Source organism: Solea senegalensis, linkage group LG14 (assembly GCF_019176455.1).
Source record: "Solea senegalensis isolate Sse05_10M linkage group LG14, IFAPA_SoseM_1, whole genome shotgun sequence".
Taxonomy (NCBI): domain Eukaryota; kingdom Metazoa; phylum Chordata; class Actinopteri; order Pleuronectiformes; family Soleidae; genus Solea; species Solea senegalensis.
Genome location: NC_058034.1, coordinates 8,641,705 through 8,664,114, shown reverse-complemented (window position 1 = coordinate 8,664,114; position 22,410 = coordinate 8,641,705). Strand labels below are relative to the sequence as shown.

At 42.3% G+C, this 22,410-nt stretch overlaps 2 protein-coding genes across 3 annotated transcripts in view; one reads left to right on the top strand and one right to left on the bottom strand.

The window, feature by feature from the left end:
* The first annotated feature begins 5,385 nt into the window (after window positions 1–5,385).
* Window positions 5,386–19,663, top strand: LOC122780821 (cortexin-1-like). 2 transcript variants are annotated; one of them, XM_044044150.1, is made up of 3 exons: window positions 5,441–5,567; window positions 14,329–14,427; window positions 16,902–19,663. In XM_044044150.1, the coding sequence occupies exon 3, from the start codon at window positions 18,022–18,024 to the stop codon at window positions 18,400–18,402; it is 381 nt and encodes a 126-aa protein (XP_043900085.1). In that variant the 5' UTR covers window positions 5,441–5,567; window positions 14,329–14,427; window positions 16,902–18,021; the 3' UTR covers window positions 18,403–19,663. The 2 variants fall into 2 exon arrangements, with proteins under 2 accessions (XP_043900084.1, XP_043900085.1); XM_044044149.1 differs by lacking the exon at window positions 14,329–14,427 and having other exon boundaries at window positions 5,386–5,567.
* The window catches only part of fbn2b (fibrillin 2b), a 57,468-nt gene continuing 54,559 nt past the window's right edge, over window positions 19,502–22,410 (bottom strand). Inside the window, exon 65 of the mRNA XM_044044082.1 lies at window positions 19,502–22,314. Coding sequence (XP_043900017.1) covers window positions 21,937–22,314 — 378 coding nt within the window. The 3' untranslated portion in view covers window positions 19,502–21,936. The remainder of the gene's footprint in view (window positions 22,315–22,410) is intronic.

The following is a 22,410-nucleotide window of genomic DNA, read 5'->3' as shown; positions in this document are numbered from 1 at the left end:
GTAGAGATTATCCAGGGACATTTCCAGAAGGTTATTCCCTTTAATAACTACAATGGCCCTCAGTAGAGGGGATTCCCTTCATGAAGAGTTACTGTAGCTGGCAGTGTTTAACAAAGTGAACATCTTGTATCCGTCCTCTTATCAGACCTGCACCACAATGTATGGTTTCTTCTCAGTTTTGTTAAAATCCATTGAATAGTAGTAGCAGCAGGTGAAGGTTTGTTCATTAAATTGATCAAATGAACAGTTTTTTACACACATATTAGCTCAAAGTTCCCTTTTTATTTTCTATATCACACATTTTATCTTGCATTTCCTGTTAAGTTTTGATACTCAGGTATTTTTTCATTTCAGATGCTCCTCACCTGTGTTTCCCACGTTTTTAATGACCTGGAGCTGCTCAGGTCTCACCTGGATCTCATTGTCTCCTCTACCTCCCCTAACTGCCGCGACATCACTACACTTAAGTAGATAAAGTTGTTTAAACCTTTTGAGAAATTACTCAAAAAAGAGAAAATAGATTGTGAAAATAAACAAGAGAACATGTCGGGCAAATTTAAACGGCGTCTGGCTTGTGTTGTCTTGGCTCAAAAGGTTAATGAGGTGTATGTCCACTCAGAGGAGAGGAGACAATGATGCTCTTTACGGAAGAGGAGGCGTTACATGCCCGAGGGGCCACAATAATGGCACCCCTCAGATCTCATTATCAGCATTATTGATTGGTCATGGACACCTGGCCCGTCCACCCACACAAACAGAACCAGACGGACTCACAATCACACACAACTGCAGCACACACAAGATCAGACACAAGTCATTATTCTCTTTCAAACATGTTATTCCTTGTAAACATGTGGTCTTTTGTTTTATTCAGAGTCTCTCTCTCACACACACACACACACACCTGTAAAAGTGACCCACTCCAAGTTAGCAAAGTACTTATACACGACCACAGCCTTTCCACAGTACAGTTAAAACAAGTTGACATTTCAGCCAATATTATAGAACTTCTGTTTGCTTTAGTAATACAAGAAGGAATTACTAAGCTGAACAGGGAGGCTGGCCTGAATTTTTTTATAATGAATCAATCCAAGGAATGTGAAGAATGATAAATGAAAAAACAAACAAACAACTCCAGCAGCAGAATCAGTTTTAAAACGAAGGGGTGAGATAGAATGTGGTACATAACACCAATACAAAAACATCTTGGCCCTGACTGTATAATAACTGTCAAGTCCTGCACTTGTGTTTGAATGTAAGATAGTGTATCTGAATGTGTTATGTATACAAAGATGAGGTGTCTGTATATATACTGAGTACAGACACTGTTTGCATGCAAAGTTGTGTCTTGAGCCATAAAAATATTGAATGTATGTGCAAATAACCTTTTTGCAGACAATATTTGCAACATCCCTTTGTGTGTGTGTGTGTGTGTGTGTGTGTGTGTGTGTGTGGGGGTTCTGGTTCTCTGGTTTCCTCCCACAGTCCAAAAACCTGCAGATTTGGGGATTCGATAAATTGGGCACTCTAAATTGACTGCAGGTGTGAGTGTGAGAGTAGATGGTTGTTTGCCTCTGTGTGTGTGGCCCTGTGATGGACTGGCGACCTGTCCACGGCATACCCTGCCTTTCACCCTATGTCAGCTGGGTTTGGCACCACCAGCGCCCTCCGTGACCCTCATGTGGAGGATAAAGCGGTAGAAGATGAATGGATGAATATTTGCAACAAGTCTGGAACACAAACACACTGTGTGTGTGACACTAAAACAACAAGCTGAACTGAACTGAACTACAGAGGGACAATTAAGTTCTCCCCTACAAATATTCTATATTCTATAAAGTATTTGCTTGCATCTGTTCATGGGACTGATTCATATAGCTGTGTAGTCACCTCATCTCCTGCTGCTACTAAGGTGGTCAGTGTTTGCGAGCTGCCTCCTCCCTGCAATCATTTTTAGCCATGCTGCACCACAGGAGCAATGATTTTGGTTGTTTTTAGAAAGAAGAGCACATGCAGCATTCAGAAAGAAGCAGTCTTTCCTGGAAAAATTAGTTCAGCAAAGCAGGCTGGCCAGTTCCCCCATCAATTATATAACCACCTCACAGGTAAACCCCTATGGACCAAAAGAACGACACTAATAAATCTAATTAAGGTCCCTTTCTACACTGGACCTCTCTGCTGGATCTTTCTCACCACAGTCTCCCACCTGCCACAACCCAGCAGCTTGACCCGTGGGTCCAGCAGCAGACAACTGACCACGGCAGCACTTGGCAGTGAGATGGAGGGATGACAGCAGATGGCACAGATAGCACAGATGCCACCACGTTTTCCCTTTCCCCGCATGGAAAACTCATATGAGTGTAGAAAGAAAAAGGATGGAGAGGCCTGGGTGGGTTGTGTAGGAAACGAAATAGAGGAGGAAAGCAATGAGGCATGAAGACATGGAGCAGACTAGTGAAGTGAAAACACCGAAAGGATGTGGAGCAAGCTTTTACATTTCCATTCAAGATATTTGGATAAACTGACAGGAAATGCCATACGACAATCTGCACAAGCAATTGAATCCATTTGAATGTGATATTCTGGTTGTCTAATGGAAAGACTTTGGGAGAAAAGAAACTACTTTCAGAAACAAAACTAGGAGAAGAGAAAAGTGGAAGGTCCACTTTAGCTGTGCATGTATGGGAGTCTGACTCTTCCCGCTGCACAGTGTGTGTAACAGACTGTCAACAAACTCCTTTTTACTTTCTCTCCATTTTTGGTGAGGATTGCTGTTTTTAGATTTTTTCCTGCTCTGGGTTTTGTTTCGAACATAGGAACGCTGTACACAGTTCAGCCACAATATTATAGCAAAACCACTTTCAGCTTCTTTCATTAGGGGTGTCCTATCTCCTGTGTCCTCTTCTGTTCCAACCATCTGTCTTCATCTCCTCTTTCACAACATCCATGATCCTCTGTCCTCTGGACCGGCAGCTCCATCTTCACCATCCTTTGTCTAATACAGGGGTGTCAAACATACGGCCCGGGGGCCAGAACCGGCCCGCCAGAGGGTCCAATCCGGCCCACAGGATGAATTTGTTAAAATTTCACACTAATCTAAACGTAATGTCAAATGCTCCAGATACCCGTGACTAAATGTTTGTGCCTTTATAGATCCAGTGTGCTGTGTAAATAGTAAATTTAGGCATGATATTGTTGAAATTGCACTTATATTTCTCAAGAAATTTCATTATCCTTCATTAAATGTAAAACAAAGGAGAAAAAACAAAGGGGTTCTTGTTGTTCATAGGTTATTATGCTATTATTTTACTTGACACCCCTGGTCTAATATATTCACTCTTCCTCCTCTGCATGTGGCCATCTAAACCTCGCCTCCCTTACTTTATTTCCAAACCATTCAACATGTGAGCTGTCCCTCAAATGTGCTCATTTCTAATCCTGTCCGTCCTGGTCACTCCCACTCACTCCCTCTCTTCAGCTCTCCACCACAGTCTCTAAGCCATACATCATAGCTGGTCTCACTACCATCTTGAAGACCTCCAAACACTCCACCCTGTCTGCCCTCTGTTCTTCACCCCTCTTGTTCACTGCCCATTGCTTTGGATGTTTGACCCCAGGTATTTAAATTCATCCACTTTCTCAACCACCTGTCGCACATCATCATGTTCTTGAAGATTGGAGAAACTACCTGGCTTCCCTTCTGCCTGCTCTTGCACGCACCACACATCTACCTTCCTTCTCGCCACTAAATCAACCAGCTATCTCCCTTTACCAGTCATTATCCCTATAGTCTGTGTACTATCATCTAAAGAATACATCAAGACTTAAAGGACTTATGGAAAAACTGGTCCATGCCTTGCTGCAATGCTGCAATGCTGTTCTCACCGGCCTCCTAAAAATCTGATGTCCTTACACTAGCTTCCTGCTAAACAAATGATTTTAAAATATTGCTATTAGTCTATAAAGCACTGGATAGTTTTGACCTGCTGGCTCACTATGAAACATCCAGACCACAAAGGTCATCTGAGTCAGGTTTGCTCTGTGTCCCCAGAACCAGGACTAAACATGGGGGAGCTGCTTTCAAGTTTTTATGCCCTGAATATCTGGAACAAACTCCCAGAAGAGTGCAGGTCTGTTAAATCAATGAATTATTTTAAATCTAACCTGAAAACCTACCTGTTTGCCACTGTGTTTCATTACTGCTTCACCTCAGCCGTAACTGCAACTTTAAATTTCTTTTTAATGCTTTCATTCTTTTCCCCCTCTTTCTTTCACCTCCCTATTGAAATGTTTTTATTGTGTTTTATTATGCCCTTTATATGTTTTATGCTGCTGCTGTATTTCTCTTTCTTGTTTTTATTGTAAAGCACTTAGGAATGCCTTGTTGTTGAAAAGTGCTATATAAATAAACTTCTAAGGTTTCCACTCTCACTTCCACACTCCTATCCTTCCTTTGTGCCACTGCCTCCTAACACGCCCTCCTCCTCTTCTCTTCCTTTGTCTCCAGCCAACAGTTGCACAGTTTCCGTCGGCACCCTGCTGGTCAACAGCACCGATGGCAGTCGGGCCTTGACCAATCTGGTATGCCAGTGTTGTTTTGGCAAAGGTTTTGCAACCGTATTTTGTATAATGTTGTGGTTCAGTGTTATTGTCTGTTGCAAAAATAGTCAGTGCAATTGTGAATATCCTATTTCGAAAGGAATTTTATGTCAGATTAGTGTTTTTCTTGGTCAGTTATTTGTCTACGACTATACTCTAAGGGAGAAGTTCTCACTTTCTTTCCAGCCAAGGCCCCCCTACTAGATAGAAAATTCTATGAGTCACATGATGAGACACTGGTTAGCATTGATGCACCACGGCAAGCAATTGCCCCATGTGACAGATAAAGCGGTAGACAATGAGTGCAAAAACTGTACATTTGTTCACATTATAAAATAATTGTATCTGCTTTTCCACACTGAGCTGTCCTATGTAACCAAAATATACACTCATATAATGTATAATATCATCATCATTTTCATGTTGGAGCCTGTGCCAGTGTCACATAGACCCCCAATGGTCCCTCCACCTGCATTTGAGAACCCCCTGTAAGGTGCACTTAATGATATGAAGACAAAAGAGAGGAAAACTGAGAGATAATTACTGCCAAATATTTGCTTCAAATCCTGCTTAGGGCACACTATTGTCTCACATTCCACATTCAAGTCAAGTCCATGTGTTTGTCTGATTATAAATAGTTGTGATTTGTATCAATAATTTAGTATTGAATTGAGACTACATTTGTGATTGGCTGTGTGCGCTGGAGGAGGCCGGAGTGGGTGGGGAGTTTAAGAGTCTCTGCCTGCCTCCAGTCTCGTCTCCGGTCATAGCGACAAGCTGAGCAGCAGCAGCAGCAGCAGCAGCATCAGTACCATCGTCTGCATCAGCAGCAGCAGCAGCAGCGGAGGAGGAGGAGGAGGAGGAGCAGTAGGACACACAGAGAAGGAGATCCGAGCGCATCCCAAAGTTTGAGGCTGCAGCTGGTCCGGGAACAGAAGACACAGTTGGACCAGATTATGGAGAATCAGGTTTGTACATTTCAAAATATATTTACAAACACATTCATAGTGCATGCATTGTTTTTAAAAAAAAAATCAGCGCAAATGTGACGAACATGGATTTAGAGAAGTGCGATATGACAACACGTTCTTTTTTTCTTTTTTTTTTAAAGATGCTCTGTTGTAAAGTTTCAGCGTCGTCGATTCCTTTTATTTGTGTCAAACTTTAGAAAGTCGTCCTCTCACTACAGATGCTCTATTCTCTTTCAGACAAGTCAAGTCTGCCAAACCTCTATTAGCTGATCACAACAGCACCACTGCCAAAAAGCAGCAGTAAACGCTTCTGTTGTTTTGGAAATGAACATGAGAAATGTTTGATATGTGGCCTTGATGAGACAAAGTTCCACATAAAAATGTCAGAGCAACATCTTGCATTTTTTGCAGACTACCCCCCCCATATGATCCCTATATCAATTGCATGGATACGCGCCTCTTGTGCCATCTCAATAATTGGTATATTATGGTCATTGATACCTCTTTGGACAAATGTGATTATTGATCTACTTGATTGATTTGTCAAGATTAGAGCAGGACTTGGCTTATAACTGGAGGGTTGCTGGTTTGAATCACAACGAGCAAGGTGCCCGAACTCCATTGCTACCAATTGACTGGGTTAATAAGACACAAAGAAATTGACCCCAGCGAGTCGGTACGCCTTGTGATTGTCCCAAGCCTGGATATGGGATGGGCAGGCTTGCGTCCGGACGGACATCCTGTGTAAAAATATCTGCCAAATCAAATATGCAGATCACTGAAAAAGCAGGTGATAGTCTGTGGCAGCCGCTAGAGAGGGAAGAGCCGAAATAAAGAAGTAAATCGGGAGCATAGAGGAGCACTACCGCGAACAGGGGTGTCTATTTGAACCAAACCTTATTTTTTTGATTAATTGAAACATAAAACCCACCAGGTCCCCACATCATCCACCGATTTGCCATGAAATGACAGTGCTTTCACTGCCTTTGTTCACCTCCATCAGTGCTTTCACTGCCTTTGTTCATCCTTGAAATACCTCAGAATGTTTTCACCTGGACCTGAACTGGACGTTAACCATCCAAAAATCAAAATGTCATTTACCTTGCTGTTATCATTGTTAGGTGCATAAAAGAATATAAATGAAGTAACGCTATCTTTAAAGATTATAGATGTGCTTTCAGTTGAACTTAATGTTTCCATGATGAAATATCATCTCATTTGACTGTTTCTAATTTCTGATTGTTCCCCCGTTGGTAGTTTAGATGAAGTTGTGTAAGAGTAAGTAGTGGAAAGATGAAAAATTCAGCTGTTTCCGCTCTCGCCACATTTTAAAGAACGCAATTTTTCCTCCTTAATGATATAAAATGTCATCAGCCGTGATTCATCTGCTAAGTTAATGTTGTGTGTAGATTTTCATGAACCAATCCACAGATTAAAGTGTGCACTTGCAGAAATCAGTGTGATCCCTATTGTCCTTGTGCAAGCTGTTCACTAAAGGGTTAAAGCTTAGAATGTATAACAAAAAGACCACAATTCTACATTAAAATCATCTAATTAGGTCAGAGCTCAGGGGTTCCTGAATCAGGCTGTAAAAAGCTGTAAGAAGCAAGTCAACTGAATTGTGTTTTGTATAATCTTTCTCCCGTTTTACATATCACAACGGAATTTATACATGTGTGTGTGTTTTTTTATACCGTGGTTGATGTATGATTTTACTGTCCTTTACTTATGTTGACGACTTAAGTAGTTGACAGTGTCTGTACATTTAGCAAACAAAGACCAGGGTTTGGAGGCCTACTTTTAATGAAGCTGATGCAGTGACCTCTCTTGGTTGGACATGTGTTTGAGGTTTTACTAGCAAGCTTGTGCTGGTCTGCTGGAACATGTCAGGTTTTGCCCTGAGTTACAGTTATATCCTCATTAACAGCTTTAGAAAATGTGCTCACTTAAAGTCACTGATGAGTTTTGCCATTTGCTAAAGAACAACAACAATATAAAAGTAGATAAAGTCCCCTCTAGACCCAATCATATTTTATGTCCCCCTGAGGACGGGGCACCGTTGCTCCTCTTCAATTTGTGTAATTCTCTGCAGCAGGACCGAATTACCCCTGAAAGGTGTATTTCTTTTCCTCTGAAAGCCTCGTAGAACCACAGGGTAGGTCAGATGCACACGTCCTAAAACAGTCTGTACCGTGTTGCCACTGCATTTATCTTATCTGTGATCTGCTGTCACTCGGTTTGTGTAATTTGATCCCGTTTGTGAATAGAGGTGTGTGTTTTGGCCTGTCCTGCACCCTATCATTTACCCACCAGGACTCTGAAATCTGTGCCAAGCTTTGGATGCACCATGGCCTTCCTGGACGCCCACATCCGTATTGTCTCGCGTTACGGTGACAACTGCTGAATAATTAAATGTGCCTTCTTAACAGTAATGAGTAATGTGAGTTTGTGTTTGTATGTGGGATCTGACAGAGGTGTAGTGCTGCTCGAAAACCAGGTAGAGGGTTCAGATTAAAGCCTTGAAGGTCACTCTGTCATTCAGTGAGACTGTAAAGGTGTTGCCAAATAAATACTTTTGAAGGTATCACAGTCCTCTGTAATGCACTTGGCCCATACTCAGAAACTGTACATTTAAAAGTTTCTGATGCCTCATCTGTGCAGTTGCTGCCCTGAGCAATAACCTCAACCCGACAATGTTGCTGTTGTTTTCATTTATTAATAACTCAATACCAAGTGTTCATTCAGTTGCTGAGCTGGCAAGATGCAAGAAATCTCAAGAAAAGAATCACATATCAGCATTGTTAGACCAGTGGAGTTACAGAGACGTTCATAAGAAACTTAAGACATTTAAACCTTTCTTATCACTTTTGCTATCCAAAACCACAGGGCCCCTTTCTTAGTGATAGCAACATGCAAATGAAAACCCCAGAAAAGTGAACACTCAACAATCAAGGAAAGGTCAGTGTTCTACAAAGAGCTGAATTTCTATAAGGTTAAGCAGCTTTGAACTTTAAGAGGTTTTACTTTAATCAACAGTAGAGGCAGACACATTTTACTTAAGTGTCTGATAACTATTGATTTTTTCTTTTGTTACCAAACACTCCACAGACTGTGGAAAGGCAATATTTAAAAATTGTTCATTCAGACATTTTTTGTCAATAGAGAGTAAAATGTACTTTATTAACTGCTGAACACTGGGGTAAAGCGGATAGGCAGGACGCTGTCAGTGTCATCATGTAATGAACTGTAATGAGAGGAGAGATGGAAAGGAAAGAGTAAACCAGGTGGATTTACCTCCTCAGCCTCACACTATACAGTATTACATTAAGCACATTAGCAAATCAGGCTCTCCAGCACACAGCCGCCTCGCTCTGTGTCACTGCCAATGTCTGCGATAACGCTTAATATCTTATATCATTTATTCTCCGTTGCTCACCAAAGTGGTTGTTTTATGAAATTGTTCAGGCTTCGTGTAAAAGCAGTGGCCCCTGCACCGTCGCTGTGATGCCATCGTTGAAATTCCAGCCTGTAGAACAGTTCAGTGGTAGAACGGATTTTTCATGTGGAACCACCAAACAAGAAATCACCCGTACATTTTGTATCAGCACTGTGTTGACATGTGGCAACCTAGCACATGGGGCCACGCAAAGAGGGGGCCCCCCTCCTGCTCATGTGATCACAGAACCAGTATGGAGGTGGACGACACATGGCAAAGTCATCCATGACAGGAGAGAGGGAGAGAGACGATCCTCCAAGATGTATGTGGTTTTGATTTCCATTGAACATCCCTTGACAAATATTCATCAACCTCATGATCTATTGCACTGTGATAACTGACACTGGCCGCAGGATTTATTGTCTCTCTCCTCAGCTCAGAGATAAACCCCCGGAGACTCAGCTCCAAGCACAAGTCTATTAACTCATGTGGGAACACTGGAGGAGGGAACGAGATGAGACCTATTCACTTATTGGAATGAAATCTGCTGATGGACCATGAAATAAAGTGTGCCGATAAGCTCTCCTTTCTTCTGCCCGAGATGTGTTTGGCATTGCTTTTTTTTGGGGGGGGTCTGTGAGGCTTTAGGGCCTCCTCTGCTCCCCACTGTAAGCCCAGTAATCAAATCACCTGAACAGACTACCTTCACCTTCACTCCAGCGAGACGGAACGTCCGTGTCTTTGTGATGACTTTTCTTTTGTGTATAATCCGTGCTTAGGAGTTCAACTGGTGGCTTCTATTTCAGTGTGGATCAGAGGCGTCCTCCGCTCCCCGCTGAGCACTTCTTTCAGCCTCACTGTTTGAATCAGCACTTTGCCATTGTTGAGAATTTAAAGCTTCTGTCTCCGATATGGACTCACTGAGAATTGCACCCAGGAGTGCGTGTCATCACTTCCATGGGTGGAAGTCGTCTGGTATGGTTTTTTTTTTTGTTTTTTTTTTTGCATTGCTGAGTGAAAAGCATTGTTTTACATCCTGGTTTATGGTTTCTCTGATGTCTCCGTTTCCTTTCACGGTCGACTAAGTTTCTGATTTTTTTTTTTAATGCTGACTCCCAAAGTCCTGCCACCTTGGATTTGAGCAAGTGTTGTGTGGGCAGGGCATGTAATATATATATATATACATATATACATATATGTATATATATGTATATATATGTATATATATATGTATATATATATATATATATATATATATGTATATATATATATATATATATATATATATATATATATATATATATACACATACTGTATAAATATAGCCTTCATCAAGGGTCGGTTGACTGGCTGGCACAGGCTCTGTTCTGTTCCAGTGGATTTGACAGAATGGCTGCCTGATGGAAGGGAAGTGCTGTCTTCTAACTTAAGATTTGCTGACATCTCCATATTACTTTACCCCACACACACACACACACACACACACATCTTCCACACACACTTCCATCCTCTCTAATCCACATTTTCCTTTTTCTTTTACACTCCTCCCCAATGTATTTTTTCCTCTTGCTCTTTCCATGTATCTGATTGATGTTACCTGACCCTCTGCATTCCCTGGGCAGCGACAGACCTCTGCTCTGCCCGAACACAGGTGTAAATCATTGGGATTACCGTTCCACTCTTCACCTTTGCTCCGTGCTTCTACCATTTCTCTGTCTCTCTGTCTCCACTTCTTTTGTGCACCTTCAACTCTTACCTCATCTGATCACATCTTACCTCATCACTGGGTTTTTCCACACTGCCATGTTGCACAGTGGTGATCTTTTGAGGTGAACTGTCGGGATTAAAGCACAACCTCACATTTGCCCTTGTTGTCTTGTTCCATACCAAACAATCCATTCCATTTCACAAACTCATCCACACACATTTGTGAATTAGGATGAAGTTGACCAGACATTCATTGACCCTGAATGTGGAAAAGTAGGTGGCAGTCTGAAGAAGTCCATTTTAAACAGAGACCGAGGGCTGAGTGTTGTGAGGACTCTCATAAAATAATGGTCATATACAGCGGCATTGATTGAGGTGGTGGTGGGGGACAGGAGAGAAAGTCATGTTTGCCAGTAACCCAGCATCTGTGAGGGAGGTGGCTGGAAGCAAGAAATATGTTTCTGAAGTCTGTGGTGCCTTTGAGTCAGACCCCAGGAGCTTTAGAACAGTAAAAAAAAAGAATCGCATTTAGAGCCAAGAGAGTCATGACTGTGTAAAATAAAAAATAAAAAATCACAAATAGGTTCACTGTGTGTGCTTGCATTGGTTATTTTATAGCGGATACTATTTTCTATTAACAGCAGAGTTTCTGCATACAGTGAGGGCCTATTTGATGATTAAGTGTCATGTGATTTTTTTGTGAAAATAAAACATCTCGTGGCAGTTTAATGCCTGTAAAGTAAAAAGTAAAACATATCCTTTTGAAGGCTGTGTAGCTGTTCGAAGGTACACATTTTGAGCCCAAGTAGTCCATGTTCTGTAGCCTCTTCCAGTCGTCAGATGAGGTTAAACAGTGCTAATTAAGCCGATCAGCTCCACACAACAGTAGAGTGGTATTTAGATCTCATGTTGCCCAGAAACATATCTGCACTGCGCACAGGAAGTGATTCGTTTAAGTCAAGACAAACGGCGACAACAGTAAATCTGTGCGAGTAAAGTGAGGCGACAAGTTGGAGTATGAATGAAAAACTCCCAAGAAGCATCCATGACAAAAAGTTTTAGAAGTGAATTCTCCAAAAAACCTGGTGGTTCAGCAGTTTGACAGGACAAAAGCTTCTTCTTCCTCGATGCTGCCACTGTGTTCACACAACCGCTCCCTCAGTCAGGTCTGATAGTTTTGCTTGACAGAGCTAATTTTAATATGACGGATGCAAGAAACATATATTGCTACGTTTGTTGGCACGTGACGGGCTTATGTCGCTGCATCTATGTGTGTTTTGCTCACCAGCAGAAAGTGATTTTTCTGTGTCCATATATGGCATCCTGCTGTCATCACTGACAGTTAATACATTTACAGTTTTGAAGGATCTTGATCAGTAGCAGCCTCCAGTTTCTCCAAAGATGTACAGGAATATTCCCCAGTGTTCAGTCAGACATACAGTACTGACCCTTCAGGTTGTCATTCAGAGTGACACAGAACAACTGGGAAAAGGGATGAGCCCTAATAATTGGAAACTAATTAAGATGGAATTCCCTATACGCAACCTTCCTGATGAGCGGACCTAGTTTGGAGCTACGTGCAGTCTGCCATGCAGCAGTTGTCCCTGTCAGGGCAGAACCACAGCTGTATCTTAATCAGGCTGTGTTGCATTTAGGTAAAACAGGAAGCTTCTCCTGTTCAAAATGAATACTGATCAGAAAATCATGAATATTTCGAATATTGATGGAGGAGTGACCTTGAAATTCTCTAAATATGCTGATGGGGAAAAAAGATTGCGTGTTCATCTGGGCTTGTGATAAAATGATAGATGGCAGGCGGCCATGGATGTTGGACGTTGGAATTTTTCTTTTTTCTTTTTTCTTCCCCTTTTCCCCTCCATTTGTCTTCTCCTCTCTTATCTCCACCACATGTTCATTTCTCCTGGTTCTCTTCTGTGTGCTGATGTGAACACTTTTGTGTGTTACAGTGTTAACGTTAGCAGTGAGCTATTGTCTTTCCTCTTTGTAAACATTTTGACAGTGAGATCTGACTACGAGTGATGGACACGTCCTTAAAGGACGCATTAATGCTTAATGTAATGCCCTCTGTGTTGTGTCACTGTCCCTTTTTAGATTTAAAAGGTCAGCATTCTAGATTGCGTTCCACTCTCGTGGCGTTGTGTCCTTATTTGCATGTACACTCTGTAAAAGAACAGGTTGCTCTCTCTGTCTCTCTCAGTGTGTTTTTATGTCTGTCTCTCACTTTGAAATACACACGTTTTTGTCCAAAAACCTCGTGTCTATGCAGATCCAAATGACTGGCTGTGTTTGAACCACAGCATATTCAATTGCCCAGCTTTATCACCATTATTGTAACCGCTCACTGTCTGCCAGCCTAATTATGACAGGCTTTCCAATGAGTTGGCAGGTTGTGTAAAGAGAAATGACTCCGCAGACGCTGTCTCTTTCAGATGCTAAAAATACCTGTGAAGTAATGTCTGTAGATATGAGTTTGCATACACACACGTGTGTGTGTGTGTGTGTGTGTGTGTCTCCCTCAGAAGATAGCAAAGTGTCTATGAAGTGCAGGTTAAACTGCACGTGTTAATAGTATAAGGTTGCTAGTTGGAGAGTGTTTGTTGTTGTGCACAGCTGAAGGTGACCTGGGCCTTCATTGATCTCATTAGCCACAGATACGCTGCAAGACGGCAACTCCCAGAGGTGACGAATGAACCCGCACAAAGCAACCCAGTGTCACCACGAAAAGAAAATCAAACGTATCGATAAGTGATTGATGGATGGTATCGGTGTTAAGTATCTTCCAGAGGCCTCCCACTATCTGACAGTATATATAATGCTGCTTACGATGTGCTGTGTCTGTTTTGTAAACAAAGCGTTGTGAGGACACACACACACACACACACACACACACCTGAGCATGTGCATCTCATGCAGCTGCTCTCTGCATTTTCTTCAGGTCCACTTTATCTTTATAAGCAGCAAATTGGAAAGGGTTCATCCAATTCAAGCAGGCCGTGGCTGTGGCTGGGAACATTAACTCTCTCCTTCTCTCCCGTTCTCTCTCTCTCTTGCTGCTCTTTCCTTTTGCTCTCTCTTACTCTTTTTCTTCCCCTTCTCTTTGTTACCGATGGCTAATTACTTTTAGAGAGTGGCTTCACACAGGCTATATATAATGACAAATCAGGCCTGCCTTTGCACTGAATCTTGTGGAGTCTGAGGAGCGGTGCGGTCAGAGGACAGCGGTGGACTGTGGCCCCTTCTTTTGAAAAGACAGAACTTTGCCTTGTGTTGGTGAAACTGATGGAACAGCCAAACTTGAGCCCTGGTTGTAATGCCACACGTTAATGGGAATAACTACAAAAATCAGCAGAACTGTGTGATTTACTTTTATATATGTGTACTGTGCAGTATGTGCATGAAAATGTGATACTGTGGCAGTCAGCATAGCTTGACCAATGGTTCTGTGAGGAAAGCCCTACAGAGTGTGACTGTGTTTAATTGCATCTTTCATCTACAATACGTGAACTGTGTGTGTGCTTGTGTGAGAAGAAGTGGCTGTTTAAGGGCTTTTCGATGAAGACTAAGCAGCGTCTGCTTCACTTCCCGCCATCTCAGGGGTCTTGTCTACGCTTTGCAAGACTGTTGTGGAGAGGAAATGGAGTGGGCAAAGAACTAATGCGTGTCGACTGAGACAAGGCTGATGGACGACACAGTGTGAGTGAGAGAGGACGACGCCGACGGTGGGGAGAGACTTAACGAGGAGGAAAATAAGCTGAGCAATCTCTGTCTGTCCTCCCTCTCCCTCCCAATGACCTATTCACACACATGCAGACACACACGTTTGCACAGCTGTTCTTCTTAGGACACTGCATTGACCTCCATTCATTCAGACAGCCTAAGCAAAGTGTTGTCCCTAACCTTAAACATTAGCAGTCAGTGCCTAACCCTAACCTTAACTAACCACAATTCACATCACACACACTTGGGGAACCATAACTGAACTACATGACCATTCTCCCCCTCTCTCTCTCTCTCTCTCTCCCTCCCCCTCTCTCTCTCTCAGATGATGAGTTAATGAGACATAATGGAGAAAGGCTGCCACTAGATAATTACAGGTTGGATAGGATCGGATGGGGAGGTTATGTTTGTAGCTTTTAGCTGCTCCGCCCGCATTCACAATGGAAATGATCACACTGTGTGGGTTTCATCAGCAATGTTCTATTTTCTGTGAGTTTGCTGCTCGTACTTGAGTTTCAAGTACCTCTCTATCTACATGTACTCTCCCTCTCTCTCTCTCTGTCTTTCTGTAGCCAACTAGCCATGATGATGCCAATGTAAGTTGTCATTGCAGGGAAAAACCAGGCTTGGGTATGTGGGATTACTGTTGTTGCTTAATTAGGCATCTTTGATGGAATTGAGTTTCTCAAGTTTCTCCCGTGTTCTCCTATTGTTGTCATGTCTTGTTTCATATCATTCCTGAAAGAATGCTCGTGAAAAACATGTTAATCTACTATTTTATATCATTTTCTTTTATTTCCTTCTGATTTAGTGATAGCTGCGCCCAAAGCCAGTGTATCATAATAATGTAAATGTTAAAAGTGTGAGAATTTGGTTTTAAAGTTGGGTTTTAAGAAAAAGTATCAACAGTGTTGACGAATGGACTTCCTGATTGAATGGAGTTGATATTGTCCTTGAAAGCACTTTCAAGGTTTCTGACCTATTTTGGGAGTTTTGCAAGTTTCATCAGTCAGAGGGCAAACAGAGGGAGAGAGAGAGAGAGGGAGAGAGAGAGAGAGAGAGAGAGGGAAAGAGAGGGAGAGAGAGAGCAGATCTGTTTGTACATTTACAAAAGTGCACAATCATTCACAGTGCTTCCTCCCAGGTGCGTCATCCTGCTACCAGCCTGAGTCCAGTGCACCCCCAGAGTCACTGACTGATAAAGTAACAGATAGAAGACTTTTGAAAGGAAGAGAAGAGAAAAAGGGAGGTGATAACATGTATGGAAAAGACATGCTGCCATAGTCATGCAGTGGATAGTATGAGTTGTTGTGCACTGTTGTATGTTGTGCTCGTCTTTCTTCATTAATACAATGCATTCAAATGGACTTTTAATCTCTTCACAATAAAAATAAAGTAGTTGCTATCAACACCTCTTGCACAGGCACACACACACACATAGAGAATAATCTCCATATCTCATGTATCGTGTTTGTCTAAGCAAAGCACACTTCAGACAGGCGAGCAGGTAAAATGGTTTGCATATCATGTTTCCTAAATGATTTGAAACCTGGTCTGCAATGGGAGAACATGGTCTTTTATTAATGAGGCTCCAACACACTCGGTCTTGCCCTCCATCATGTGAGCAGATGATTGAAGGGGTCAACAATTGAACAAATGGCCCGGTGTTACACGGCACTGACAAATGAGGGTGATGTCATGTGGTATCTGCTTTTATAATCATGCATCCATTACTGCTAATGTGGCTGTAATGACACCATAATCAGCTCACTCACTGTGCGTCGTTGCAGAGGACGTTGTGTTCTCCTGCAGATGGATCATGTCACTCTCACTTACTGAGCAGAGAGTCATAACGTTCATTTACATCAAATGATGAAAACAGGAAGGAATGACTTAATCCTGTCCTCATGGTCCACATTAGGAACATCTGTCTGGCTGATGTTATATTAGAGATTATAGGTAGGGTATATGTTTGTAATCCGGTCCATTCTGTTTGTGCTAAACATGTTTACATATGCAGAGTGTTGTGTTAGTTGTTAGTAGTGGTGTCTTTGCTAAAGAAGAACAACAAAATGACTGTGCACGACACATTAAGCAAACAAGCGACGTAAAAGTGCTTAGTTAAGTTAAAAACTTAACGGCAACACTTCTTCAACACAACACGATACCAGACGTCAGCAAAAAGGGGCTATAATGTTGTGCACAGGACAGGGCAAGAAGAAGAAAGGGGCATTGGGAATATAAGAGTCTCTAACTGTACGCATTTCCTGGAGCAAATCATAAACATCAGCATTTGTGACTCAGATGAGACAATGTAATCATTATCCTGCCTTCTACTATTGACTGATGGGAGGAAACTTTGAAAAACTGCTTCTAAGTGTTTCTAAAAGAGACATTTTGAAATAGTTCATGTAATTTCCTCTCTAACCATGTGCTGCCTTTATTTTCAGGTGGTGATTTAGAAGAAGCCCCAGAGACTCTGCGGCTCAACCAGCAATATCTGACGATAAGAAGTCACATCGTTAACATCCTTCTGTCATGTCGAGACAGCTGGAGGAGCTGCGTGGACAGATTCTGCCTTCACTGGACTAAAGGTTGAACTGGATGGAGCCACTTTTCTTTTGACTGACACCAAACACAGAAAACCTTTAGCTTCCCATTCATTTCCTACCTCTTGCTGCTTGAAGGGAGAGAGGTTGTTTTTTGAGGAGATCATCCCAAAGGGAAACAGTGAAAGTAACTCATAACAACACCTGACAGCTCTCTGACCCACTTATCACGCTTCAGCTATCGGCACTGAAGGAGAAGAACTTTGGGTATTTAGCAGGAAACTTCAGCGAAGGTGATGCGCTGCTTAATATTCAGAGCCATTGATCCGCTGACCTCGTGTTCTAATTAGCCACACACTTACACCTATACATGTGCGCTCACAGATAAACACCTGCCAGCCTCTGCAGATGCTTTAAATAGCCTTGTGGGTTTTTTTTTAACACTTGTGTCACTTGGCTCGTGGTTCACTGACATAACACCCAGTCACACGGATCAACCGCAATACACATGGTGTTAGGAGCCCACGTGTACACCATTAGCTCCCGCATGGAACACTGACCTTGACTGTGATCAGAAGTGTTTGTGTTTGGATTAGCACGAGGTAGTGTCACATCCTGTCTGCTCAGATTAAGAGTGAGAACTGACGTGGCAGAGAAACAAAAACATTACTGTCAGGTGGGCTGCTCAAGCTAGAAGCCATAGATTTCCAAATAATGTGACACTAAAAGTTAGTCAATATTGTGTGAAATTGTGTGTGTGTGTATATATGCATGTGTCTGTCACAGTGTCAGAGCACATTAAGGCCAGACATGTTTGAGTCATGTCACGCTGACTGACCTTGATTTGACAAAATAAACTGGCCACCAGAGGAAACTGTTCTTGTTAATTATCTGCTGAATTAGGCTGTTAAACTTCATCACCCAACAAACAGGGTCTACAATATAAAAGCATCTTCTTTTTTTTCTGCCTCTCAATCAAACTCCCCGTCTCCAGTTTGGCATTTTCACTGCACTGACCCTCATGAGCACCTTCACTTCTTTCTCATCAACTCCTCCCAACACACCAACCATCCAGTCCGTGTGTAAGCCCTGCCTTCGGGTCCCGTGGAGGATGAATGATGTGCCCACTCTTGACTATGAGTTGCTGCTGTCCCCGGCCAGCTCCTCTCTCCCCGGCAGTCCTGGTGGTGGCAGCAGCAGCCCCCCTTTGGCCCTGGTGGGTGTGGACGCTGAGCAGCGTACTGCCTTGGCCTTTGTCGGCCTCCTCATGCTTTTCCTGGTCTTCCTGCTGGTCAGGTGCTTCAGGATCCTGCTGGACCCCTACAGCCGCATGCCTGCATCATCCTGGACTGACCACAAGGAGGGGCTGGAGAGGGGTCAGTTTGATTATGCATTGGTGTAGGGTGATGTTTCAACAGGGTGTTGATATTTCACGGTACACAGACAGGGTAGCATACATAGTGGAACTTAGAATTGGACATGGAAAGTAACGTGAATGCTCTGTAAGGGGGAGGTTTGCCTGATGTAACTGCAGTCTGTGTAAATATGAGGCTGCAGTATCTCATCCAACTATAACAAGTCTGATTCAATATGAGCCACACCCTGCAAGGCAAGCACTCACCCAAACCCAGGTGTTTGAACATGGAGAAAAAAAACAACAAAAACCCCTGAAATAATAAGCTGCACAGCTGCCTTAACCTGAACTAATGTATGAGGCTAACATTACAACATCACTTTAGGGCTAGGTTTTACGAATTCCAGTGCTTTTCGATCACAACGTAGTTTAACGCCTCATTTGTGATGAAAACACAGGAGTTTACACGGAAGCAGATGCCCCTTTAACTAATCAAGTCCATTACAAAGTGTCTATAACATAGATTCTGTGTCAGTGCTGATTAAGTTGCACAAAGCCTCAACGTGTTTCGACGTTAGATATCGATCCCGCAGTTTACGTCTCAAAGAAATCCTGTCCGTGTATGTTTCGTGTTACCGTCTATAACCAAGAAGCCATACTGAAAATATATAATCTCTTATTACTGCAAGTAGAATATTTCCTGTTACTTGGTTGTGTCCTTTGCTTTAGTTAGCCTGCCAAGTGTGGTGATGAAGCGAACAACTTTTAGGCAAAAAAGCTTTATTTTTCTATTCCTGACTCAGGTTTGGGAGTCTCCTTTTTGCTATTTTCCTCTCTCTGAAGCGATCCTTAGACAGTAGGTTTTTGAAGTAGCCATGCAGTCATGCGAGAAGGAAGCAAAGCAGGTAGCTTTGCTTGCTTGTGTTTTGTAATCACGTCTTTTTCTGACTGTCTGCTTTGGTTTTTGATACCCTTCAATACGTCAGTGAAATTAAAGATCCGATTTCCACTGAGAGAGACGCACTCTATGGAGGGTCCTCACTTTTCAATGTTGGAGATGAAATAAAGTCATTATTATTTCTCATCACGTGTCACATTTGTCAGCCATGAACAAAGACAAAAAAGGAAAAACTCAGGCACACTGGACTTAAAAATATAACCCACAATACTTTATTGCCATTTATGTCATTGGACAAAAGTGTTCAATTTTATATGAATTGCTGTAATCTTACAGACTGCCAGATGGTTTCGTAAATCTTTGGTGTTTGTCTTGCACAAAGATGATCATATTAAAAGAAATTCCACAATGCCTGAATGATTTATTACTCCCTAACTCATAGATGTGCATCTGGATGATTGTCATTTCAGCTTTCAGCTGGACTTTGGTAAAGCAGATGTCAGGCTTGTGCTGGACATTTCAACTGCAGACTCCTTTTTGAATATAAAGCACAAGATATTCCAATGCAAGCAGACAATGACAATATTGTTTCAAGTTTGTCACTGACACTGAGATACAGTAAGCACACGCAGCACACTGCATTTTCTTTTAAACATAGTGGCAAATAGGAGAAAAATTACAAACTGACAATAAAGACACAAAGTATACAAAGGTTCCCAGGTTAGAAAAATGGTTATGTGTTATAAACATTGCCTAGGCTGTGGGACAGTGCAGCAACCGTTATTGTAAAGAGAATAAAATATTAATTAGCACCAAAAATCCTTCTTGGGGATGGTTTTGTTGGCTTTAATGGTATTGTACAGACAGTGTACGCTTTTATAATAACAATATTGATTCCTTTCTTTTCTGACATGACTGGTGCCAGGGGTTTTAAATGATTCAGTCAATGATCAACAAGTAGGATGCTGCATTTGCCAAGTTTTGAAACTAAAGCCTTCAGTTGGTTTTACTGTGAGTATTTGGTATGGCAGCCTTGACATAAAAAAAAAAAACATTTCATTTAAAAATATACAATTTAATTTTCAAGAAGCAAGTTTGATAATATTGTTTTTTTTTTCAGCACTGAGACAATACAAAAGACAGACAAACACAAAAATAAAACCTAGCAAAAAGAAGTGTCACGTTTGCAATCCAAATTCAAGACTGCACTTTGTTTGTACATCGTAAGAGAGATGGTATCATTATCTAGCACCGTTTTTTTCTCTTTGAGAGAAATGAAAGATGACCTGACAAATGTTTGCTTTTTTTTCTGTGAGGTTTCGTGTTCACCTGTGCGTGTCCTTACACTGCGAAGCACTACCGTTAGTTACAGCTTAGGTAATGTTAACATGTCATGTACCTTTTAGACCGTCATTGTATTCAGCTGTGTGTCTCTTTTTTTGTGTTGTAAACGAGACCTCAGACATCAACACTCACTGTAAAGTCAAAGAAGTCAGCTAAAGTCAGCTTATTGTCAATTTCAGCCAGTGGGCTACAGCACCATTCCTCTGAAGCTTTTACAATTCAGGTCGCTATCAGGTCCAAACTCAGTGCACCTGAAGTCTTAATCCCTTAAAGGATAAAATACAATGACCTGATCTATCTTCTTTAAAGTCTACAAGCTAACTGATGTGATCCCTGCGTATGGTGGATGCTGAGGGACACTAGCACCCTCTCTTGTTTTACAGTCAGCATCACAGCATGGTGTCCATACCCGACAAGAGGTACTGAGGTAACCAAACATGACAGCACACACATGCAAACACGTCGATCCCTGCTTGCCACAGCCTGCAGGCAGGGCAGAAAGTCAGTCACATCAGAGGAGAACAGAGCAGTTGCTGTTTTCTCATCTGGAAATTGGTTGGCATCCATAAAAGCTATAAAACAGACTGCTACAGACAGAAGAACCTGAAATGCTGTGTAAATGTTGCAGTCCTTCGTGTTAACATTTTTAAAACAGCACAAACACATTAAATGACACACTACAATACTGAGAGGGGCAGACGTGACAATCCTTGTTCCCCAGTGTTGTGATTTTTTTTTTTTTTCTCCAAGATTACAGAGAGGTGAAAGAGTCCTCAGACCACTATGATAGCACCTGATCCCCGATCTCTACACTTAATATTACTTTTATATTGTTTTTAATAAAAAATAAATCACTTCAGCCTTCCTGCACAGTGATTTAAATACCAACGTTTTGGCCACTTTGTTTCTGTTGATTTTTGTTTTGCTTGTCTACAAAAGTGTTTCATGGACTTGTGGGCCATCTGTCTGCTGTTTTGTTTTTACTCAGCGCTGTGGTCCAAGCACAAAGACACCTCTCTGCCATCTATTCCACTGGACAACTCAGTGGAAAAAGAGTGCTAGGTCAGGTCGAAGTGGAGGGGCACTAGAAGGAGTGTAGTCAAGAAAAAAAACCAAAAAAAACATGAACATATAATTACATGAACAGTAACAAAGTGGTAGTGAGTTGGGCTGATTGACTCAGTTTTTCATTGCCCTTGATAACCCCCCCTGATGGTGGGGATGGTCCCGCGGGGGGAGGAGGGGGAAGCTGAGAGATGGAATTATTGAATAAAAGGTCAGAATAAAACTCAAAGGCTTTAAAAAAAAAAAAAAAATCAGTCCAGGGACACATTATGAGCTCAGTGCAGGTGGATGTGAAGTTTGATGCGCAGGGCGTTTCCTATTTCTGCTTGTAGGTAGTCACTGTCATGCTGCTTCTCCATCTGGTGTAGTCTTCGGGGCCCAAACAGCGGCAGGCTGGCGATCTCCAGCCGGTAGGATCCTGGTGGAGGCTGCCTCTTGCCAAGTCGGAGCACGCTCTTTCCGTCGCGGCGTTCCAGCAGGCGGAAGTGTTCGTTAGCATTGCCGTGTGTGATGACATAGCGTACGTGGTGTTCCAGAGGCTGCAGGGCAGGCAGGAGCTCAAGCAGAGGCTCCCTGTTGACCAGCGTGGCCAAAGAGAGGTTCATGGGGATGGAGCCCTGAGTGTCCATACTGGCCATGCTCACGTCTGGCTCCTATAGTGAGGACAAGCACAGAAGGAGGAATTGGTTAATCAGTCAGAAATGAAGCATTCTTGACCCTGGAACTGTCAGGAGGAGCATGAGGTGAGC

What these genes read in the sequence shown, in the direction of transcription:
- LOC122780821 (XM_044044149.1), top strand. Translation starts at nt 18,022, where the DNA reads ATGAGCACCTTCACTTCTTTCTCATCAACTCCTCCCAACACACCAACC.